At 34.0% G+C, this 18,681-nt stretch overlaps 1 protein-coding gene across 2 annotated transcripts in view; it reads right to left on the bottom strand.

Annotated features, from left to right (window-relative positions):
• Nucleotides 1-18,681, bottom strand: part of LOC129257389 (mitochondrial 10-formyltetrahydrofolate dehydrogenase-like) — a 29,297-nt gene that overhangs the window by 9,079 nt on the left and 1,537 nt on the right. For both annotated transcript variants that reach the window (XM_054895697.2, XM_064096883.1), the window contains exons 2-16: nucleotides 17,774-17,918; nucleotides 16,352-16,586; nucleotides 12,962-13,127; nucleotides 10,483-10,587; nucleotides 9,976-10,065; nucleotides 9,210-9,344; nucleotides 6,254-6,382; nucleotides 6,011-6,099; nucleotides 5,465-5,606; nucleotides 4,667-4,849; nucleotides 4,087-4,151; nucleotides 3,481-3,631; nucleotides 2,909-2,979; nucleotides 2,161-2,354; nucleotides 519-612 (exon numbers count right to left, since the gene is read on the bottom strand). In XM_054895697.2, coding sequence (XP_054751672.1) covers nucleotides 519-612; nucleotides 2,161-2,354; nucleotides 2,909-2,979; nucleotides 3,481-3,631; nucleotides 4,087-4,151; nucleotides 4,667-4,849; nucleotides 5,465-5,606; nucleotides 6,011-6,099; nucleotides 6,254-6,382; nucleotides 9,210-9,344; nucleotides 9,976-10,065; nucleotides 10,483-10,587; nucleotides 12,962-13,127; nucleotides 16,352-16,586; nucleotides 17,774-17,918 — 1,994 coding nt within the window. The remainder of the gene's footprint in view (nucleotides 1-518; nucleotides 613-2,160; nucleotides 2,355-2,908; nucleotides 2,980-3,480; nucleotides 3,632-4,086; nucleotides 4,152-4,666; nucleotides 4,850-5,464; nucleotides 5,607-6,010; nucleotides 6,100-6,253; nucleotides 6,383-9,209; nucleotides 9,345-9,975; nucleotides 10,066-10,482; nucleotides 10,588-12,961; nucleotides 13,128-16,351; nucleotides 16,587-17,773; nucleotides 17,919-18,681) is intronic.

The following is an 18,681-nucleotide window of genomic DNA, read 5'->3' as shown; positions in this document are numbered from 1 at the left end:
TCACCGAATCAATTCTAACAGATTCTGCTATTCACTATAGGTTACTTGATGAATGTCATAATATAAAAGTGTGGTGTTTGTTAAACTATGACCTGGAGTTATTCATTACTTATAGAGAGTACCAACACAAATAAATGAGAAAAGAGTGTAGACAAGGGGTAAATCCAGTAGATATCACTTGGTCCATATTTCATTTGCAAATAGCTGGCAGTTGGTCTTATAACATCTTGGCTAATTAGCACTTGGTCTAATTATTTCAATTAGTTTTATTTACACCTTATTTTAGTAGAGGTGAAAATTGACCCAAAGCTTCAAGGACTGATATTGATAATCAATTAATTAATGAGTAATCCAAGCTAAAAAATAGACAAACTGGTGATTAGATTAAATGGTTAGTCAAAAAATTGATAACAAAATGAAGACTGATTGACTTGACTTGCAACTCGACCAAGGGAGTGTACCAAGTGAAAGGGTACCCACAAAATAAAATAAGATCAACTACGTGGTAATATAATTACCTTTTCATGATCTGCATACCAATGGGTGTTGAGCCAGTGAAACCAAGTTTCCTAACATCAGGATGGTCAGCCATCCTTTGACCACACACGGAACCTGATAAAGAATTGACAAATAAGCGGGATTTTAAAAATCAATTATCAAAATGATATGATGATGACAATGACAAAAATAATTGCAAATTTACAAATCAATCACTGACAGGAAAAAAGATTGTTGTATGGACAATTCTTTAAAAATATATATTTTTTGTACATCCTACAAATATTTTTCTCCTATTTAACTTCACTTTCAGAACTTCTCAAGTCATGATAATCTGAGAGCCTTACAACATTCAGGAAGGTCCCAAGTAAAGGGTAAATATAAACCTTATGGAAATGCCCAGTTGGACAACATCATACAAACAAGTAGAATACAGACCTGCCAACCTCTGGGAATGAAAAACTGTATTCTAGTGTATTTCATAATAAATTGCTTGGCGCACTCACTCATCGCGGCGCTCAAGCTGCATGCAAGCTACAATGCGCACTGCTCTTGCAGATAAAAAAAAAAACACATTAAAACATGTGTATATCTTCAGCCTGGTTTTAACAAAATGATTGAAAAAAAAACAAGTTACCTGAAATTACATTGATCTAATAACCATATTTGTGCACGTTTTATGAAATAGAGACATATAGAGATTATTTTTCTCAATAAATTACGATTTAGTTTAAATTTTTTTTTTTTTTTTTTTTTTTTTTTTACAAAAAACATATTTTTCAAAGAAAAAACGTACTGCCGTATTTTGGTTGCAAAAACGTACTAAATACGGCTAAAACGTACTGGTTGGCAGGTCTGAGAATATTATTAGCTATTGGTTAAGCAAGCAAGACAAAATTGGGTCTGGTTATTGCTTAAAATTCAGCTATCAGTTTTCTCTACTCTCTTCCCAAACACAACGGTCATAATCTTAGACTGTCATGTCCCCCTGGCTAATGCCAGTAAGAGAGATACAAAGAAACATTCAGATATCAAATCTAATCAAGGCTAGTAATGAAGTGAGTATCCATGCAAGATTGGTGAGCATGCAAAATTCATGACATGAAATATAAAATGCAAAATATTATGCTTATATGAAACAAGTTTAAATTTGATTTCTGAATTGAATTTGACTCCAATATTGCATCACATTCGAACAAAAATTATAACTTAGAAAGTCAGATGGTTCTTTATAGTTAACTAGAGAAAATTAAATTTGATTTGTTTTTACCTGATTGCTAATTAAGCATGAATGCTTGCAAGCAAGCAAGCAAGCAATGACTGACGGCTTAAGGTCCTCTCCGAGGGACCTGGTAATGAGGACTGACATACCAAAGTGCACTAGCGCACCAAGTAAGAATCAAACAAACGTCACCAGAATCCAAAACTCCTGCTCTACCAAATGTGCTATCGCACCTCCCCAATTTCTTGGTAATTATTGAGCAATTTGACCTTGTAACTCTCAAATCTGATTCAATCAATGTCATCCTGATGTGAATAGATAAATTAATTTGTAAGTTGATCGTCAAATGGTTCTTTATACATTTGCTTGTGACATAAAACAATAGATGTTTTTTCATTATTATACTCATTTGATTTGTATTTTTTTGTGTGTAAGCTCACCTGAGCCAGGTAGAATGTTGATAACACCGGGAGGGAATCCAGCTTTGACGACTAGTTCAGCAAACTTGAGGGCAGTGAGAGGTGTAACCTGGGCAGGCTTGAGGACTACAGTGTTTCCTGCAGCAAGGCAAGCAGCCATCTTCCACGCCAACATCATCAGGGGGTAGTTCCAGGGAACAACGATAGCACATACTCTGTGCACAAACAAAATGGATGGGTGTCCAATGACATTCTCTAGCTATTTTCGAGATGTAAACTTTCTCCACTAAGAGCATTGATACATTCGAAGGTTCATTAAAATAGATTAAGTAGTTAGCACCAGTGATAGCAGTCTTTGTCAGGTCTGACATTAGTCAAATCCTTGGTTTTGTAATGGCTAAGAAGCAAGCACCTCCCTTCGACTGTTAGAAAGGAAACTACCAGAGAATTTATATTTTGGTAGTGCTTTAGGAACTTCATATTGTCCCCATGTTACCTTAAAAAATGTCATCAACCAAAGAAGAGACTGCTGTATCACTATCATTCTAAAAGTGAGTTTTATAGTTATTGAACAGAAATTTGCAGTACTACATGATACAATTCAAATATTGAGAGAATCTTTATAGTTATTCAACAAATTGTATATCCTCTAAACTCTTCATTTTTGTTATATTCATCTTTTCCTAAACTCATATACCTGAAATATAAAACTCAATATATGAATGTATATTCTTTTTAAAAAGGAACCAACTTGTTGGATACTACTTACCCGAGAGGTTCTCTCTTTGTATATGTGAGATTCCTGTTTGGTCTAGCATGGTTGATTGGAATGGTCACTCCCTTAACACAAAAACAAATGCAAATACATAGAGATTTAAATTATTGCATCTCTTCAGGGCATTGGCTTAATCCTCATGACCCCATTTCCCCTATCAATAATTCTTCTAAAAAGCAATGTTTGAAAATCTGGATCTGTTCTTTGCTTGAAATAGATTTTTCAGAGATCTTTTATTGAAAAAAGTAATTAATCGTAAAAAATGTAGGAGAGCAATTCGTTATGTCAAGTCGGAAATGGCCACCCCCCAAAAAGCAATAAACCAGTTCATCAAATTCTGAATGGGAGATGTTAGTTTGAAAAGCTTTTTATATAAATGTTCATTCTAGAATATTAATCTACCACAAGCCTGTCTTTCTTTATACTTAAAGTTATATATATTTTTTTTTTTGGGGGGGCAAGTCATTCTTGAGCAGGATTACAATCAAAGATTATCACAATACACTGGGAGTAATATACATTTCAGAGAACCTTGGAATCAGTTCCTTGACCATCGCATAACTCACCTGGATCTTGTCACACCATCCAGCAAAGTACCTGAATGTATCGATTGACATGCCAACATGGGTCTTGAGTGCTAATGTATATACTGCTCCAGAATCTATACTCTCAATAGTGGCCAACTCTTCTGTGTGCTGTTCCATAAGATCAGCTAACCTGTAGTGATTCAAAAATATTTAATTTATGAATTGTTTGTAGTTGTTTGTAAATTGTGTGCAACTTTATGCATGTTAAGTGATCTTTTCTTGCATTGAATGAGATGCTCCAATTTTTATTGTTCTAATATACTGGCAGATAAAATTTTGAGAAATTATAAAATTTGCATTCAAATGCTTGTTAACACAACAATTTGGTCTAAAAAGATTCAATTTTAACAGCTGATGGGAAATACCAATGTTTACCAACTTTAATTGAAATGTAAATCACCAATACTTGGGATATCCATATTAAAAGTTGAGAAACCATTTTGCTCAACAAAACAAAATAGGAGTTACATCAAGAAAGTATTTTCTCAGCACTAATCAAACCAATATCTGGCCCCCATAGGAGAAATCTACAACAGCAATGGAATTAAATAACAAAATATGAGTTTTAAATCATTTGATTCTTACTTGAACATTAGCTTTCCCCTATCTCTAGCGTTCATCTTGCCCCATTCTCCTTCATAGAATGCTTCCTGTGCAGAGAGAAGTAGAGTATAAAATCTAACTTTGTTTTATGACAGTTGAAAAAATAAAATCTGTGGTCAGTTTCATGAAATAGTAAGAACTCTCAAAGATCTCACTGTATAGACCAAACCACTACACTTACAGAGGTATTATCTTATCACAGTGATAAGCAACATATTTTATAAATTACTCAATATCTTTGATGTAAAGAAAACATATTGACAGACTTTGAGCTATTAAATAAGAGAGACCTTAGTCTATACCTGAATGGTTCAATGTTTGCTTTGATCAAGGCGCTAAGTATTTATTCAGAAAACTTAACCTTCCATTGGGAGACCAAAAAATAAGAGCATGTTTTATTTGTTTGGTTTTAAGTCAATTCCAAATTTAAAATGAGCTGAGAATTTCAGGAAATAATCATTTGCAGCTTTATATTAGGTACAAGCATGGAAGGGTCTCTAATTACAACAAAATAAAATTCTAAGAGACTTTTCATGCCAATGTGCTGATATAAGAATCTAACCTTAGCAGCAGCTACTGCTACATCTGTATCGGCTACGGATGCCTTGGAGATCTCACAGATAGCAGATTCATCATGAGGGTTGATGGTCTTGAACGTGTTACCGCTCTCTGAATCAACAAACTCATTGTTGATGAATAGCTGATGAGGGAATGTGATGTCCATGTTGTTGACATTCATCTCAATCTAAAAGAGAGGAGATCATAGGTATTATTTGTACAACATGAAACAAGCAGAAAGCATGGGTAATCATATAGAATTTTTAAGAACTGGTATTGAAATCACTTTTGAGGGAGACAATGCTTGTGTGTGTATAAAACTACATACAATAACCTAGGAAAATAGAGCTTCAAGACATCCTCTGTTCATAATGAACAAAATAACTTGAATATTTTTAGCACTTTATTATGAACTCCTAAATACATGTGTATCAATAAAAAATTGTCTTTTGGTTCATAACTATTATGCATCTAGTTATGGTATTTGAATCCTACAAAACTAGGTAATACTCATAAAATACATACTAATTTGACACTAGACTAATTCAATGTATGATAACACATCGATAGCCAAAGTTTGTAGCTCATAGCATGAATGATTCCGGGAAAAGAAAATATCAACAAGCTGTACTTTACAAGTGTTTATTCATTCAAAAGTACATTTTGTGTGCAGAAAGAAGTAGCAATTCATTGGGCTCTTTTGTACTTTATTCAAGTCAAGAGTGAATTTCACTTTGCCCCCTGCATCTATATGACTGGTTCCTGGTTTGCTTTACAGTGTGAATAAAGGGATTAAACTTACTGCATCAAATTCAAAGACTAGCTCATCAAGACCCCTTCCTTTCCTAGCCACCTTCTGTACAAAGGCATCATAGGTCGTAGCCATGTATACATCCTCATTCTGTAGCTCAATGCTGCACTTCTGCTTCACCTCTTCAACCAACCTACACAAACGGAACATGAAAAATTAAACTGACTAAATACATGATTAATAATAAATGATGATTTGGTTGACAGTGTGCTACAGTTATTTCTGTTCAATTTTTCCATTGTTGGGCTCCCTTGGATAAGTGATTTTGTACTCCATATAAACAAGAACATATAAGCCAATTCACTATCATTTGATTACATCCGTTATCATCAAAATATTTATATCGTAGGTTTTTTATGATGAAAATTTAAACTTTCAGCATATCCAGTAGTTTCAACCCTGGGTTGTCTATGAACTACTAAACACTTCTGCAAACAAGGTGAAGTACAAATGAAAGAAGTCTAGTAAACAAATGCATTATTTCTCTGATGGTATTATGTGACAGTTAACAGTAAATTACACAATGGTTTGCCTTACCTAGCAACATCCATAGATCCAGCTCCCATCTTGAAGAAGTCAGTATCATCAGCAATGTCTTGTGTTGAAAGGATGCCAGCCCAGATATCCTACGGAAAAAATATAGAAATTGCAAATATTCCTTAAGTTTGAAGATGAATCCACCCCATGTTCTTCCTACTCCTCCTCAGCATCTCTTATTCACCATCACCACCATCAGCAGCAGTCATTATCATCCTCCTCATCACTCTAACCACCATTTACCTTAACAGTTTTAGCCATCTCTTGTTCCTCTGGTGTGAACTCCAGCTTTTCTTCTGCATCCATTGACTGTCCGTACTTTGCAGCAGGGATCATGCGACCATCTTCAAATTGAAGGGTCTTGACGTTCAGCTGTAGATGAGAACAAAATCATTACAATTGCACATCATTTTTCTCAACAAGTGGAATGCCTCTGGCCGTCTCACCTGCATCACGCGATTCAATATAGCAGCAGTGCTGATTTTGAAAACTACTATAACTCGCACAAGATGTTCAGTGATACTTGGTTACTCTTATTTCCACGTTTTATGAACTAGACCAATACACTTATAGAGATATGATGGCAATTCAACAAATACCCCCAACGTGGCCAAAGTTCTTTGACCTTACATGACCTTTGACCTTGATCATGTGACCTGAAACTCGCACAGGATGTTCAGTGATACTTGATTACTATTATGTCCAAGTTTTATGAACTAGACCAACACACTTTCAAATTTATGGCTGTAATTCAACAAATACCCCAATTTGGCCAAAGTTCATTGACCCTAAATGACCTTTGACCTTGATCATGTGACCTGAAACTTGCACAGGATGTTCAGTAATACTTGATTACTATTATGTCCAAGTTTCATGAATCAGATCCATAAACTTTCAAAGTTATGATGGTAATTCAACAGATACCCCCAATTCGGCCAAAGTTCATTGACCCTAAATGACCTTTGACCTTGGTCATGTGATGTGAAACTCATGCAGGATGTTCAGTGATACTTGATTAACCTTATGTATAAGTTTCATGAACTAGGTCCATATATTTTCTAAGTTATGATGACATTTCAAAAACTTAACCTTAGGTTAAGATTTTGATGTTGATTCCCCCAACATGGTCTAAGTTCATTGACCCTAAATGACCTTTGACCTTGGTCATGTGACATGAAACTCAGGCAGGATGTTCAGTAATACTTGATTAACCTTATGGCCAAGTTTCATGAACTAGGTCCATATACTTTCTAAGTTAAGCTGTCATTTCAAAAACTTAACCTCAGGTTAAGATTTGGTGTTGACGCCGCCGCCGTCGCCGTCGGAAAAGCGGCGCCTATAGTCTCACTCTGCTATGCAGGTGAGACAAAAATGAATAAAAAAAAATTCTTGTATGTTATATTCGGCAGTGCAAATCAGACTCGGAAATCATACAATTAAACTCCTATAAATCACAATATTAGACAGTCCCTAATAAACCTGATCATTATATGTATAATTCATGTCAAAATCCTGGCAGTAAATTAAATGTACTCTCATTTGCCCTTAAATTCTCCCTTCCCCATTACAGACCTTCATTTTTGAGGAGCGCGATCGCGCCGGCACTCCTACTGCGCTCCTAAAAAGAAATAAGAACAAAAAATCGCGCTCCTAAAAAAAAAAATTAAAAAAAAGCCTTCACAAAAAGTTGCTGAAATTTCACATTTTACATCTTTATAATTCACAAAATAGGCATCTGTTTTCCATAATTCCTTGAAATTATTTTGATTGAGTTGGAAACTACCGAAAAAATTAAGAATATTCACCTCTTTCCTGACTCTGATTTGATTTTAAACTCGGTAAATATTGTAGTACCATATGTAGATGTCATTATTGATCGTTTTACACTTGGTCAACACCATGGAAGTCTACATGTAGGACTACAATATTTACCGAGTGTAAAATCAAATCAGAGTCGGGGAAAAGAGGAGAATATTCTTCATTTTTCTGATAGTTTTTAACTAAATCAAAATAAGTTCAAGGAATTATGGAAAATAGATGGACATTTCATGGATTTAAAGGTAATTTTAGCAATTTTTTGTACAGTATTTTTTTTTTTTTTTTTAAAGGAGCGCGATATTTTGTTAACGTATTGACCCAGGCCTAGTTTCACCACAGATTAATTAATAGCTACACAGCTATTGCATTTACAATTTAAAGAAAAATCTACAATTTCTCATACACGTATTGTAATTGAATTGATTTGAGCTCCTCAAGGAGAGCGATTCTGAGGAGGTCAATTGAGCTCCTCAAAAAAATAAGGAGAGCGATTTATTGAGCTCCACAAAATTAAACGTGAAGGACTGCATTAGTATTAATATTTAAAGGTCAAGTCCAACCCAGAAAAATGTTGATTCCAATATATAGAGAAAAATCAAACAAGCATAACACTGAAAATTTCATCAAAATTGGATGTAAAATAAGAAAGTTATGCCATTTTAAAGGTTCGCTTATTTTTCACAAAATAGTTATATGCACAATTTAGTCACATGCAAATCAGAGAAATGATGATGTTCGCCACTCACTATTTCTTTTGTTTTTTATTGTTTGAATTATACAATATTTCAATTTTTACAGATTTGACAATAAGGACCAACTTAACCACAAAATGTTAAACAATGGTAATTCCACATGTTCAGGGCAAAATAAAACTTTGTTGCAAAGGGACATACTTCATATTTCACATAATAAAATACAAAAGAAATAGTGAGTGATGTCATCAGTTCCTCATTTGCATACCGACCGGGATGTGCATATAACTATTTTGTGAAATGAAGCCAAACTTTAAAATGTCATAACTTTCTTATTTTACATCCGATTTTGATGAAACTTTCAGTGTTGTGCTTGTTGAATTTTTGTCTTTTTATTCAAATCAACTTTTTGTTGGGGTGGACTTTATTTATTTATTTATTACGTCTTATTTTACCAGGGTGACTCTGTCAGTGGTTCAAACACTGTTATACTTAGAGGCCCTGGAATACAATAACAAAAATACATTAGAAATCAATTACAGAACATGCACATGAAACTTATTGTCAACTACATATAGTTCAGTGGCTTGACTTGTGCACTGAGAAGACCTTTCAACAAAACACTGTCTGAGATTCAATACAGCCTAATTTCAACTTGAATAAAAACATCAAGTATTCTTTGTTCTTACCATTTTGTCATCAGAGCCAATGATAGCCATGCCGTTTTTATGAACAATGGCTGGTGTGTCGCAGCCTTCTATTTCTACAGGTGTACCATTTGGTTTGCTGCCTGATAGGACGGTTGAACCAAACATTGTAACTTGCTGTAAGGGACAAGAGATAAAACAAAGGCACAGATAGAGAGAGAGAGAGAGAATATATGATTCAAAGCATTATATAACAGCTACAAACTTTCCAATAAGATCATGAAAAAATATATGATCGATGATCACTGACAATCTAAAACAAAATTATGGAAATATCTCTTTAGAAACTACAAATGTGCATTACTGCCACCCCTCCCCCTCCAACAAATGGCCTGGAATATAGCCAACACTATATTAACGCCAGTTCAACAAAATAATAAAATTATCATTTTTGATATGTGACATTAACATGAAAAATAGTTTCCCTAACAAAGTTTTTACTAATTACAACTTAAATTTTATTTTCTTTTACAGACTTTGAAAATCTAACAGAGTCAATTTGCCTGAAATAAAAACCTATAATACCTCATATTCTGATTTTCATGCATATTAAAAAGTTATCTACAACAAACAATGTTTTTTTTTAATAATGATAATGGATATCTAGAGGTGCTAAAAAAAAGTACCATAGCGCATACAATGTATGAATAATAATTTAACATTTGCAATAATTACAGTATCAGGTAAGACGTAAGACTAATAGGAATCTTGGTGTGTGTTATTATGAAGTTTAGTTCAATTTCTTTACCTGTCCATCTATCCTAGCCCAAGCACCAGGGATCATGTCATTTCCTCGGATGAAGTTGTGAAGAGTTTCTGCAGACTGGCCAAATGGGATCTATACAAAAAAAAAAAAAAAATGCTGATGGGCCTTAGGCTAAAACGAAACCTAAACAGTGACTAATCAAAATAAAAATTTCACAAAACAAAAAAAATTGAAATTCTCAACATCCTAATCAATCGCTTTCAAAGTGAAAATGAATTGTGTATTATTATCTTAATATAACTAAAACTCAATAGAACAGAATTTTACTGATCTAGATGGACACTCAATGATGTACTTTGATGACCAAATCATCAGATATTTTAATAATTTTTCAACAAAATAACAGCAAAATAGAAACTGCTCATTACATATTGAGAACAAAATGAAAGTTTGCATATTTGAAGCCTGCTGCTTTTAGGTACAATGCAAAGAAGTTGGATTATTAATAATTAAGCTACAAATGCAATGCTGTTTGAGAATGAATCTTACTTGGGCGACTTCCTTCTTTTTCCAGATCTTGTCGTATGTGGCACCCTCTTCTGGTTGTACAATGCGAGGAGCTTTGCCTTCATAAATAAGATTAACTGCTTCTCCCTAAAATCAAACAACAAAAATAAAAAAAATACTGGTTAAAATAAAAATACGAGGCGAAATAATAATACAACACAAAATAATAACACAAGGCAAAATGCTGTCTGCTCAATATAAAACAAATGCAATTACATTTCAGATACTAGTTACTGATTTCCCCCCAAAAGAAATCAATTGAGTCATGGCATGCACAAAAGTTAATGATACCATACATTGTATTGCAAATCTTTTAGGAATGCGTTAACCATAAATGTAACAATGAATGACTACAATATAATTTGGGGAATTACAACAAACCATTAGAAAAAAAATTGAGGCCAATGTACATGTATGAGCATCACATGGAATGGGGTGGTGGTTGATATAAAGCAGTTTGTGAGTTTTTGACCCTTCACTGGGTGCTAGAAGATTCTCAATCATTTTTATTCCTACAACTGCATAGACTGAATACCCATTAAACAAAAAAATGATTGGTAAATTTAATAACTTTCTTATTAAGTTTGACTCGGGTAAGGAAATGCACTCCCAATTCTCCCATTATGGTAAAATAGGGTGAATTTGGGGTAGCTCCATCTTAGCACAAGAAAGGGTCGCTGTTCATGCCTGTCATGCGTAACTTGTTATTAAGTGTAAGGCATGCTGGACTGTTGAAAATATATATCTTCATTTTATTCCACAGACACCCTAAGGAGTTTGTATTCAATTGCAAATTTATGTCCGTTGGATGTTTCCCCTGAATATTGATTTATTGATTATGAAGTGCAACTCTGACTCTGTGGCCATTCTACGTATCTCCATGGACATGATGATCCAATGGAACACTGCAAAAATTGCAATACTTTTAATTAAAAGTTGCATACTGTGACCAGAATTCATAAAAAATACAACTTTAAAAAGGTTAACCAACACTGATGGTCGTTCATAAATATGTTGATGCAAGGAAGTGTAATCCAGCATAGACACATCCACACAATAACATGTGAAGTAGATCACCTCAGTTATTATGCATTGCAGATCAATAAAATCAATTCTTTGTAAATCTGCCTCATGGCCAGATGGAAATATATTTCCACAAACCATATTTCAGAGTGAAATAGTAAAATCCTGGTTAACCACCGGGATGCAATATAATTGACATCTTATCAAAACTCATTCTGAAACATATTGTACATGTAGTGATTCATATAGAGCTTGCGTGTGTATATTCCCCTTTCCCCTTCAGCCATGAATTTGCTGACACTATAAAAACATTACAATATGGTCAATGCTGTTTACATCGTGTATGCACTTGTACATGTACCCTCAAACAAATGTTTTGAATGTGCAGGAAGTTACATTACAATGTAACAAACTGGCAATGGTTCAACACACGACCCCAATACTATGCAGGAGAATGTTCTTTGACTTCTTGACGTCAATATAAACAACCAGTCTAACATATTGGATGCAACATGTTTGAACCAGATGCAACCAGCCATGCAACTCGATCCATCCGGGCATGGTGTACACATTCACTAGCTCATGAATATGCATGAACACACCCCCAACATACCCACGCCATACCCTTGCCATACCCACAATAGGTCGAGGGTCACAGAAAATGCTTTCAAAACAGCTGCAGTCTACCATGACATTATGGAGATCCCTCATGGCAGGAAGCCAAGCTTGTGGTGTTTTACTCACCGTACATGGTGAGTTATAGGGCTACAGGGGTGTTGGTGATGAACTTGAAATACAGGATGTACACAAATTATTACACATCACCCTTTCTTTAAATACAATGAAAGTGCTTTCCTTTCTGGGTAAGGTATGGCATTCCTAAATTAATTTCACACCCATCTTGTACAATATTTAACATTTTACAAAACATACAATGGGGGAAAACACCCTCCAACAAAACAATGATTCAAAAGCACAGTCTATAATAAAAATGTGTACAATGTGCAAGCTATGGTCTCAATATCTTTTTTTTTTAAGTTGTACACCTTTTTTAATATCCAAATTATGATTTATCTTTATTTTCTGTCAAGTTTTTGTTTATAACAGTGATGTTTACTTGTGAATAAAAAGCACATTCAATTATAAGCCCAATGTTGTACATTAACCAGTTACATGTACTGCATTAGGCCTATACTTTTCTCTGCCTATTAATTTTTAGTGCAATGCAATCAGTAATCTAATCAGGGCACAATGCCTAAATGGCAATGATAGTAACAATAACTGCATTACTGCAATGCATTCTTAAAGCTGAAAAGTTTAATAAAATAAATGAAATCGGTTATTCCATCAAACAGCAACTAAGCAGTGAGGGTCTGGTTTTATAATGTCTGTCAAACAATTAGCCAGCAACAGTGGAGGGTTATTTTTTCCAACTCACCATAGCTTTAATGCCTTCTGGGTATAGGAATCTGTTGTAGAGGGTATCCACTGTGTCATTTGGGTCTACATCAACTGATTTCTGAAGGAGAATAGGACCTGTATCAAGACCATCATCAGCCCAGAAAACTGAAAAACCTGCTTTTTTGTCTCCACACATGAGAGTCCTAAAAAATAATTAAAAAAACGAAAATTGGGTTTACAGGTACATTATTTTCTTACAATATACAGAATTTTTTTTAGCAATGCCTACATTTTTACTATATAATAGAGTTGAACACTCTGTAAAACATGATTTATGTATTATGTGAGAACAATTGTTATTGACAGATGTAAATCCACATTACACTTTTTTACCCATGATAGAGCGAGGGATTCTCAGTACAGGACTTGTGCCTTTTGTCGTGCATTATTAATAAGTGGCTGATCAGGCGCCGCACGGAGGCTCATGATAGTGGCTATGAAAAAAATGCATATATACTCATACATATGGAGAAGTTATTTGCATATGGATCTAAAAATCAAATCATGAAAATGTTGTAAGTCTCTTTATTGATTTCCATCAACCACTATATACAATTCACATTATGATGAACTTCTAAAAACAATGCCTGCAGTGCAGGATAACAATGCGGTCATTTTAAAGGTACATTACCCTCCCTGGTTTTTCTTTTTTAAAGATTAAATTAAAAGATTAAAATATGAAATTTTCTTAAAAGGATCAATCGACTACATAAACACGAATGCATCTAAAATCAAATCAACTTTTTCACACAGATAATTCAAGATAAATCTTTTCTAATGAGGTGTCAAGTATGATTGTCAATCACTTTGTCATAACCTAAAGTTAGAGAGAGAAGGATATATTTTGGATATGTACATGATCAATTATATGAAAAATGTCAAAGTTGATAAATTCAAGGACTCAGAATGGATGCAGCCACCCGAGATTACATATTCATGAGCAATGAGCAAACAGTTATTGAGCAAACAGTTATTGAACACTGTACATGCAGTCCAGAATCTTATTTTGCACTACCAGGTATTCAGTACTTTTCCAAACACTAAGCACCTACTCATCTATTTGGTTGACAAACAAACCAAAGTCAGACCTACTCCAAATATTCTGTAAAAAACCTGAATCAGCATTTTCAGTACCAACCTTTGATCTATTGAAAAGCATAAGATGAAAGAAGTATCTTTAGTGAATAAATCATAAAGGAAAATGCTTCAAGGTGACCTAAATTTGCAGGTGTGATGATAAACACTAGAAGGGGCAATTATTACCATTGCCTTCTCTTCAACAAATTACATGTACTAAAATCAATTTAAATTCAAGGGGAAGGGATACCTACTTTGCCTGCAATGCAATTTCATTTTTATCTGATAAATGTAAACAAATGCTGACTGGCATTCTTATCTTTACAAAGATATCACATTAATCAATAACGTGCATAGATATCACTTCAATTACGAATTCATCAAGCTTTGTCATATTATTGTCACTGCTTATTTGAACACTCCTTGCTTCACTTGTCACAAAATTGACAAATCAACAAAATTTACCATATATTCTATATTTTCAATGAAATTCATTGATGGAGGCATGACAGAATTTTAAAGACATCTCAAGATCAATTCAACTATATAATACTGTACATATGAAGGGTTTGTGCTATTTGGTGAGCAATTCTTACGAAATAAATGAACAGTCCTTAGAAAACATTTAATGCTTTAGGTCAACAATCTACATGTACCTTGCTCTTTATGGGGAGCAAATTGTGAGTGGTAACTCAGTGACTGTGTTATAATAGAAATAGACTATATAGTCATGGAGGTCTTTCTACCTCCATGATATAGTTCATTCCAAAATAAACAAAATATGGAGAATAAATCATCCCAAAATTATATTTGTGTATAGAAACTGAAGTGTTTGGAGAAAAATGTACTTGTTTTGCCAACATAAATATTATGGTATGCATGTATTGAGTAGTGAGATAAAGGGGAGGTTCACCCTGACAAAAGGTTTACCTTAAAAAGTAGCAGACCTTGAATTATTTGATTTGTGACGTCATTTGTGAGCAGCTTTCCTACATTATCACATGGTAAAAATCAATTTAAATATAATTTCCTCAGAAATTGTTTTTTGTTGAACCTTCAGTATATCAATACACAAATGATTTCATACCTGCTCCTAAAATGAAAATAAAAAATAAGTCATCAAAAACCATTAAAAAAAAATGAAATTTTTGCATTTCATATTACATTACATATGGGGCAGCTGCTCGTTTATGATGTCACAAATCAAAAACTTGAAATTCTAATAACTTTCTAAATCTCTAATAGATTTTCCTTAAACCTTTACACCAATATTTTTGATTATTATTCTGCTATTTTTACAACAAAATTTTTGTCAGGATGAACTTCCCCTTTTAAGTATAGATTCAAGTGGACCTATCTTATAAGAATACACAGCTCAGACTGTTGCATTACTTGTAAGGAACCTAGCTAGATTTGAGTAGTTTAGGACTTGAGGTGGTGCTATTCAACACTATTTGATCATACTCGCTTATAGTTTCAATTGAACATATTACTACCAGGTGACTTCGAGGTGATTCATGCAACATCTCCTTTTCATTGCTTCCCGCTTTATATATTGACTGAACACATAACAATCAATGTAACATGCTGAAGTAGGAATAAAAAAAGAGCCTGTTATACTTATAATATGGTGATTTTATCAACTGATGTTAATATATGATCTTGTTTGTTAAAGACTGAACTCTGAGAAGTACAGGATGCTGAAAAGCTTCAGTATGCTAATATTTAATTTTACTTAAAAAGACTGAACTGACAGCAACCATGACCAGAACCCATGTTCAGCCATGTCCCATTCATTAAATTTTACACACAGCAGTTACCATGTTATATCAAAGTTACAAACTGAAGTTATGAACAATGTTTTTAATTGAAAGTTAAACTGAGGTTCAGAATACGGGCCTCTTGGTGAAAACAGATCTGCTGGTAGTGGTAGTTGGGACATAACAAAATATATCATGAGTCTATCATGTTTCTTGTGACTTGTCAAATGAAGCTGAAGGGTCCAAATGCAGAAAGTTTGGTAACTTTGGTTCCTTTAAGGATATCGGACAAATAAAGCCCCCCCCCCTTACCCTTCAATGCAATTTATTGTTTTATTTATCATAGAAGTGGTCTTCATGCATTTAGTGGAAAGATAACCACACCCAACTGATGACTTAGTGACTGACTTTTATCTGGATTGTGCCTGGTGCACAATATCTCAGACAGAGCCACAGAGGTCAGTGTCATTTCTTTATAATTCAACAAAAACTGGACAAACCAAGTTAAAAATAAAACTAATCTGTCTTACCAATTTATAGCAGAAGCTCCTCTATGTCTTGGGAGAAGTGAAGGATGGTAGATAATGGAACCATGTTTAGGATTATCAATCACATTCATAGGAATAAACTGGCTACAGAACGGAAGCACATTGAGTTCAGCACCACACTCTTTGTAAGCGTTCACAACATCCTCGATGGGTTGGCCTTTCGTCCTCCAGCGAGGAAATTTGAATACTTTTGTACCATCCCCTTCTGCAGTTGAAGCTGATGGGGAAAATTTTGCAAATTTGAACTATAATAACAAAATGTATATACTTATTAATTCATTTACTCACTTTATACTTATTGTAATCATTCAGTTCATCATCAATCAATCCATAGATCTCTTTTATTCTCTTTTAATATTCATGTATTTACTCAATTTCTTGAATACTTTTAATAAGTTGTAAAAAATCCAGACTGGACAAGTTTTTCACCTCATATTCTGTACCTCTTAAAGATCACTTAAGCCAGGAATGCTGAATCTGCATTTTTGTATTCCAAAGGTCACTTTAAGATTAACAGAATTAGTTCAAGCATATAGGCCCTAAATGTGTAATAAAAAGCAAGACCTCTGTGTGTTGAAAGCACAGGTGAACAAAATTTATGTTTTCCCTGTGAATACGCTAACTAGAAAACAAGTTTTATAAATTTGCATTACCAAAAGTTTTAAGTGACACTCTAAGTGTGCAGTTACATAAAATAGCCATCTCTAATTTTCTGGTTTTATAAGTACTGACAATAGGAAGTGAAGCATTTCCCCCACAAAGGCAGTAATCCATTCCAGACAGGGAAATGAATGCATAATTGCCCTGACTTAACGGTGGAAAATTCCACTCATGAATTTAACAGTCAAATTAATCTCAAAACAGCACTAAAGTCATCAGGTATATAATTGCTCAGGGAATAAGAATGCTCAATTGCTCATTTTATTTTAATGGTAAGTCATATGTATAACCTACATGATGCATACATAAATTGACACATAGTATTCAATTACACATAAAACTGTTAACAATGCCCACAACTTCAAAGATGGAATCATTAAAAAACCAGGGCTTATACATTAAGCTATTTTATGTAGATCTATGTATGTTTGAACTTCATCCATTATCAGCATGGCTTATCTGAATATAACTGTTAACTGTTATACCTAGCTAACAAAGGAATTCTAATACCTTGGGTTTGTACAAAAATAGAGATAGTCAATAGTTCAACAAATAATAGGATCGGCTTCCATGGGTATGCCATTATGTAAGCTCTTCTGCACTTTCTATTCAACCTGATGTGGTCCTCAGAAGCAATTTGCACAATACAATACACTCTCCCTGACCATTTATTTCAGGGACAAACAAAGAAAAGAAAAGGGTTCATGGGTCAAAGAAAAGAGTGGAGTGATCACTATACTGTACCTAGTGGATCGGGACGGCCTTTGACATCTGGGATTGTAAAAACCCCTACGATTTCATGGCCATCTTTCCTCAGGAGCTTGTAGACCTCCTCTCCAAACTGACTTTGACCTATAATAGCTATCTTCATCCTGTCTTGTAGTAGTGTCTGCATTAAAGGGGGGGGGAGGGGATAAAAATGAGGAAGAATGAAAAGAAAACATTTAAGTTTCAACCACCATGATTAGGATACAAGATCAGAGTTTATACGATTACAGTATGGTTGTTCTTGACCTTATTACCATAGTAGATTTGAAGAAAACAAGCATTAACATTAGATAATTTGGGAGTGTGTATATCTTCATCCTTTTTATAGGATATACAGGAGAAATTAAATAATTGAAAAGTGGATGGTCATTCATTCTACACATGGGTCTACTGCAAAATCTGAAATTCTACAAAGATACTCAGTCTACAAAATCTTCCTTCAAATTCAAGCATCAAATTTGTTATGCATAGAACTTTTTATTGTGATGACCAGCATTAAACATGATGATGTAACCATAGCTAGGCCTAGGGTTTGACTCTCGATGCAGACCAATTTGAAACAGGTTAGAAACATAAACCTATAGACAGACCCTATTCATTTCTATCTTGACTAAAAAAAAAAGACATCTTGATCTAGACTAAATCATATATGTGTATTAAATTAGTTTTTTTATTGCCATACTTAGGCATACAGTATACCCAGTTGTTGTGTGTCCGGACAGGTTGTGTGTCCGGACGATCAATTTTAGAAAGTCATTTGGAAAATTTTACAAGCGAAGTTTCATCAATTCTTAATACAAAATGTTAGGAAATATTATAGAGAACAAAATAGAAGATGATTACAACTATTTAGTATTGAATTCATATGTTTAGTGTAATCCAAA

The sequence above is a fragment of the Lytechinus pictus genome, chromosome 3 (genome assembly GCF_037042905.1).
Source record: "Lytechinus pictus isolate F3 Inbred chromosome 3, Lp3.0, whole genome shotgun sequence".
NCBI lineage: Eukaryota > Metazoa > Echinodermata > Echinoidea > Temnopleuroida > Toxopneustidae > Lytechinus > Lytechinus pictus.
Note: the sequence above shows the minus strand (reverse complement) of the source record. Positions and strands in the feature narration are given on the sequence as shown.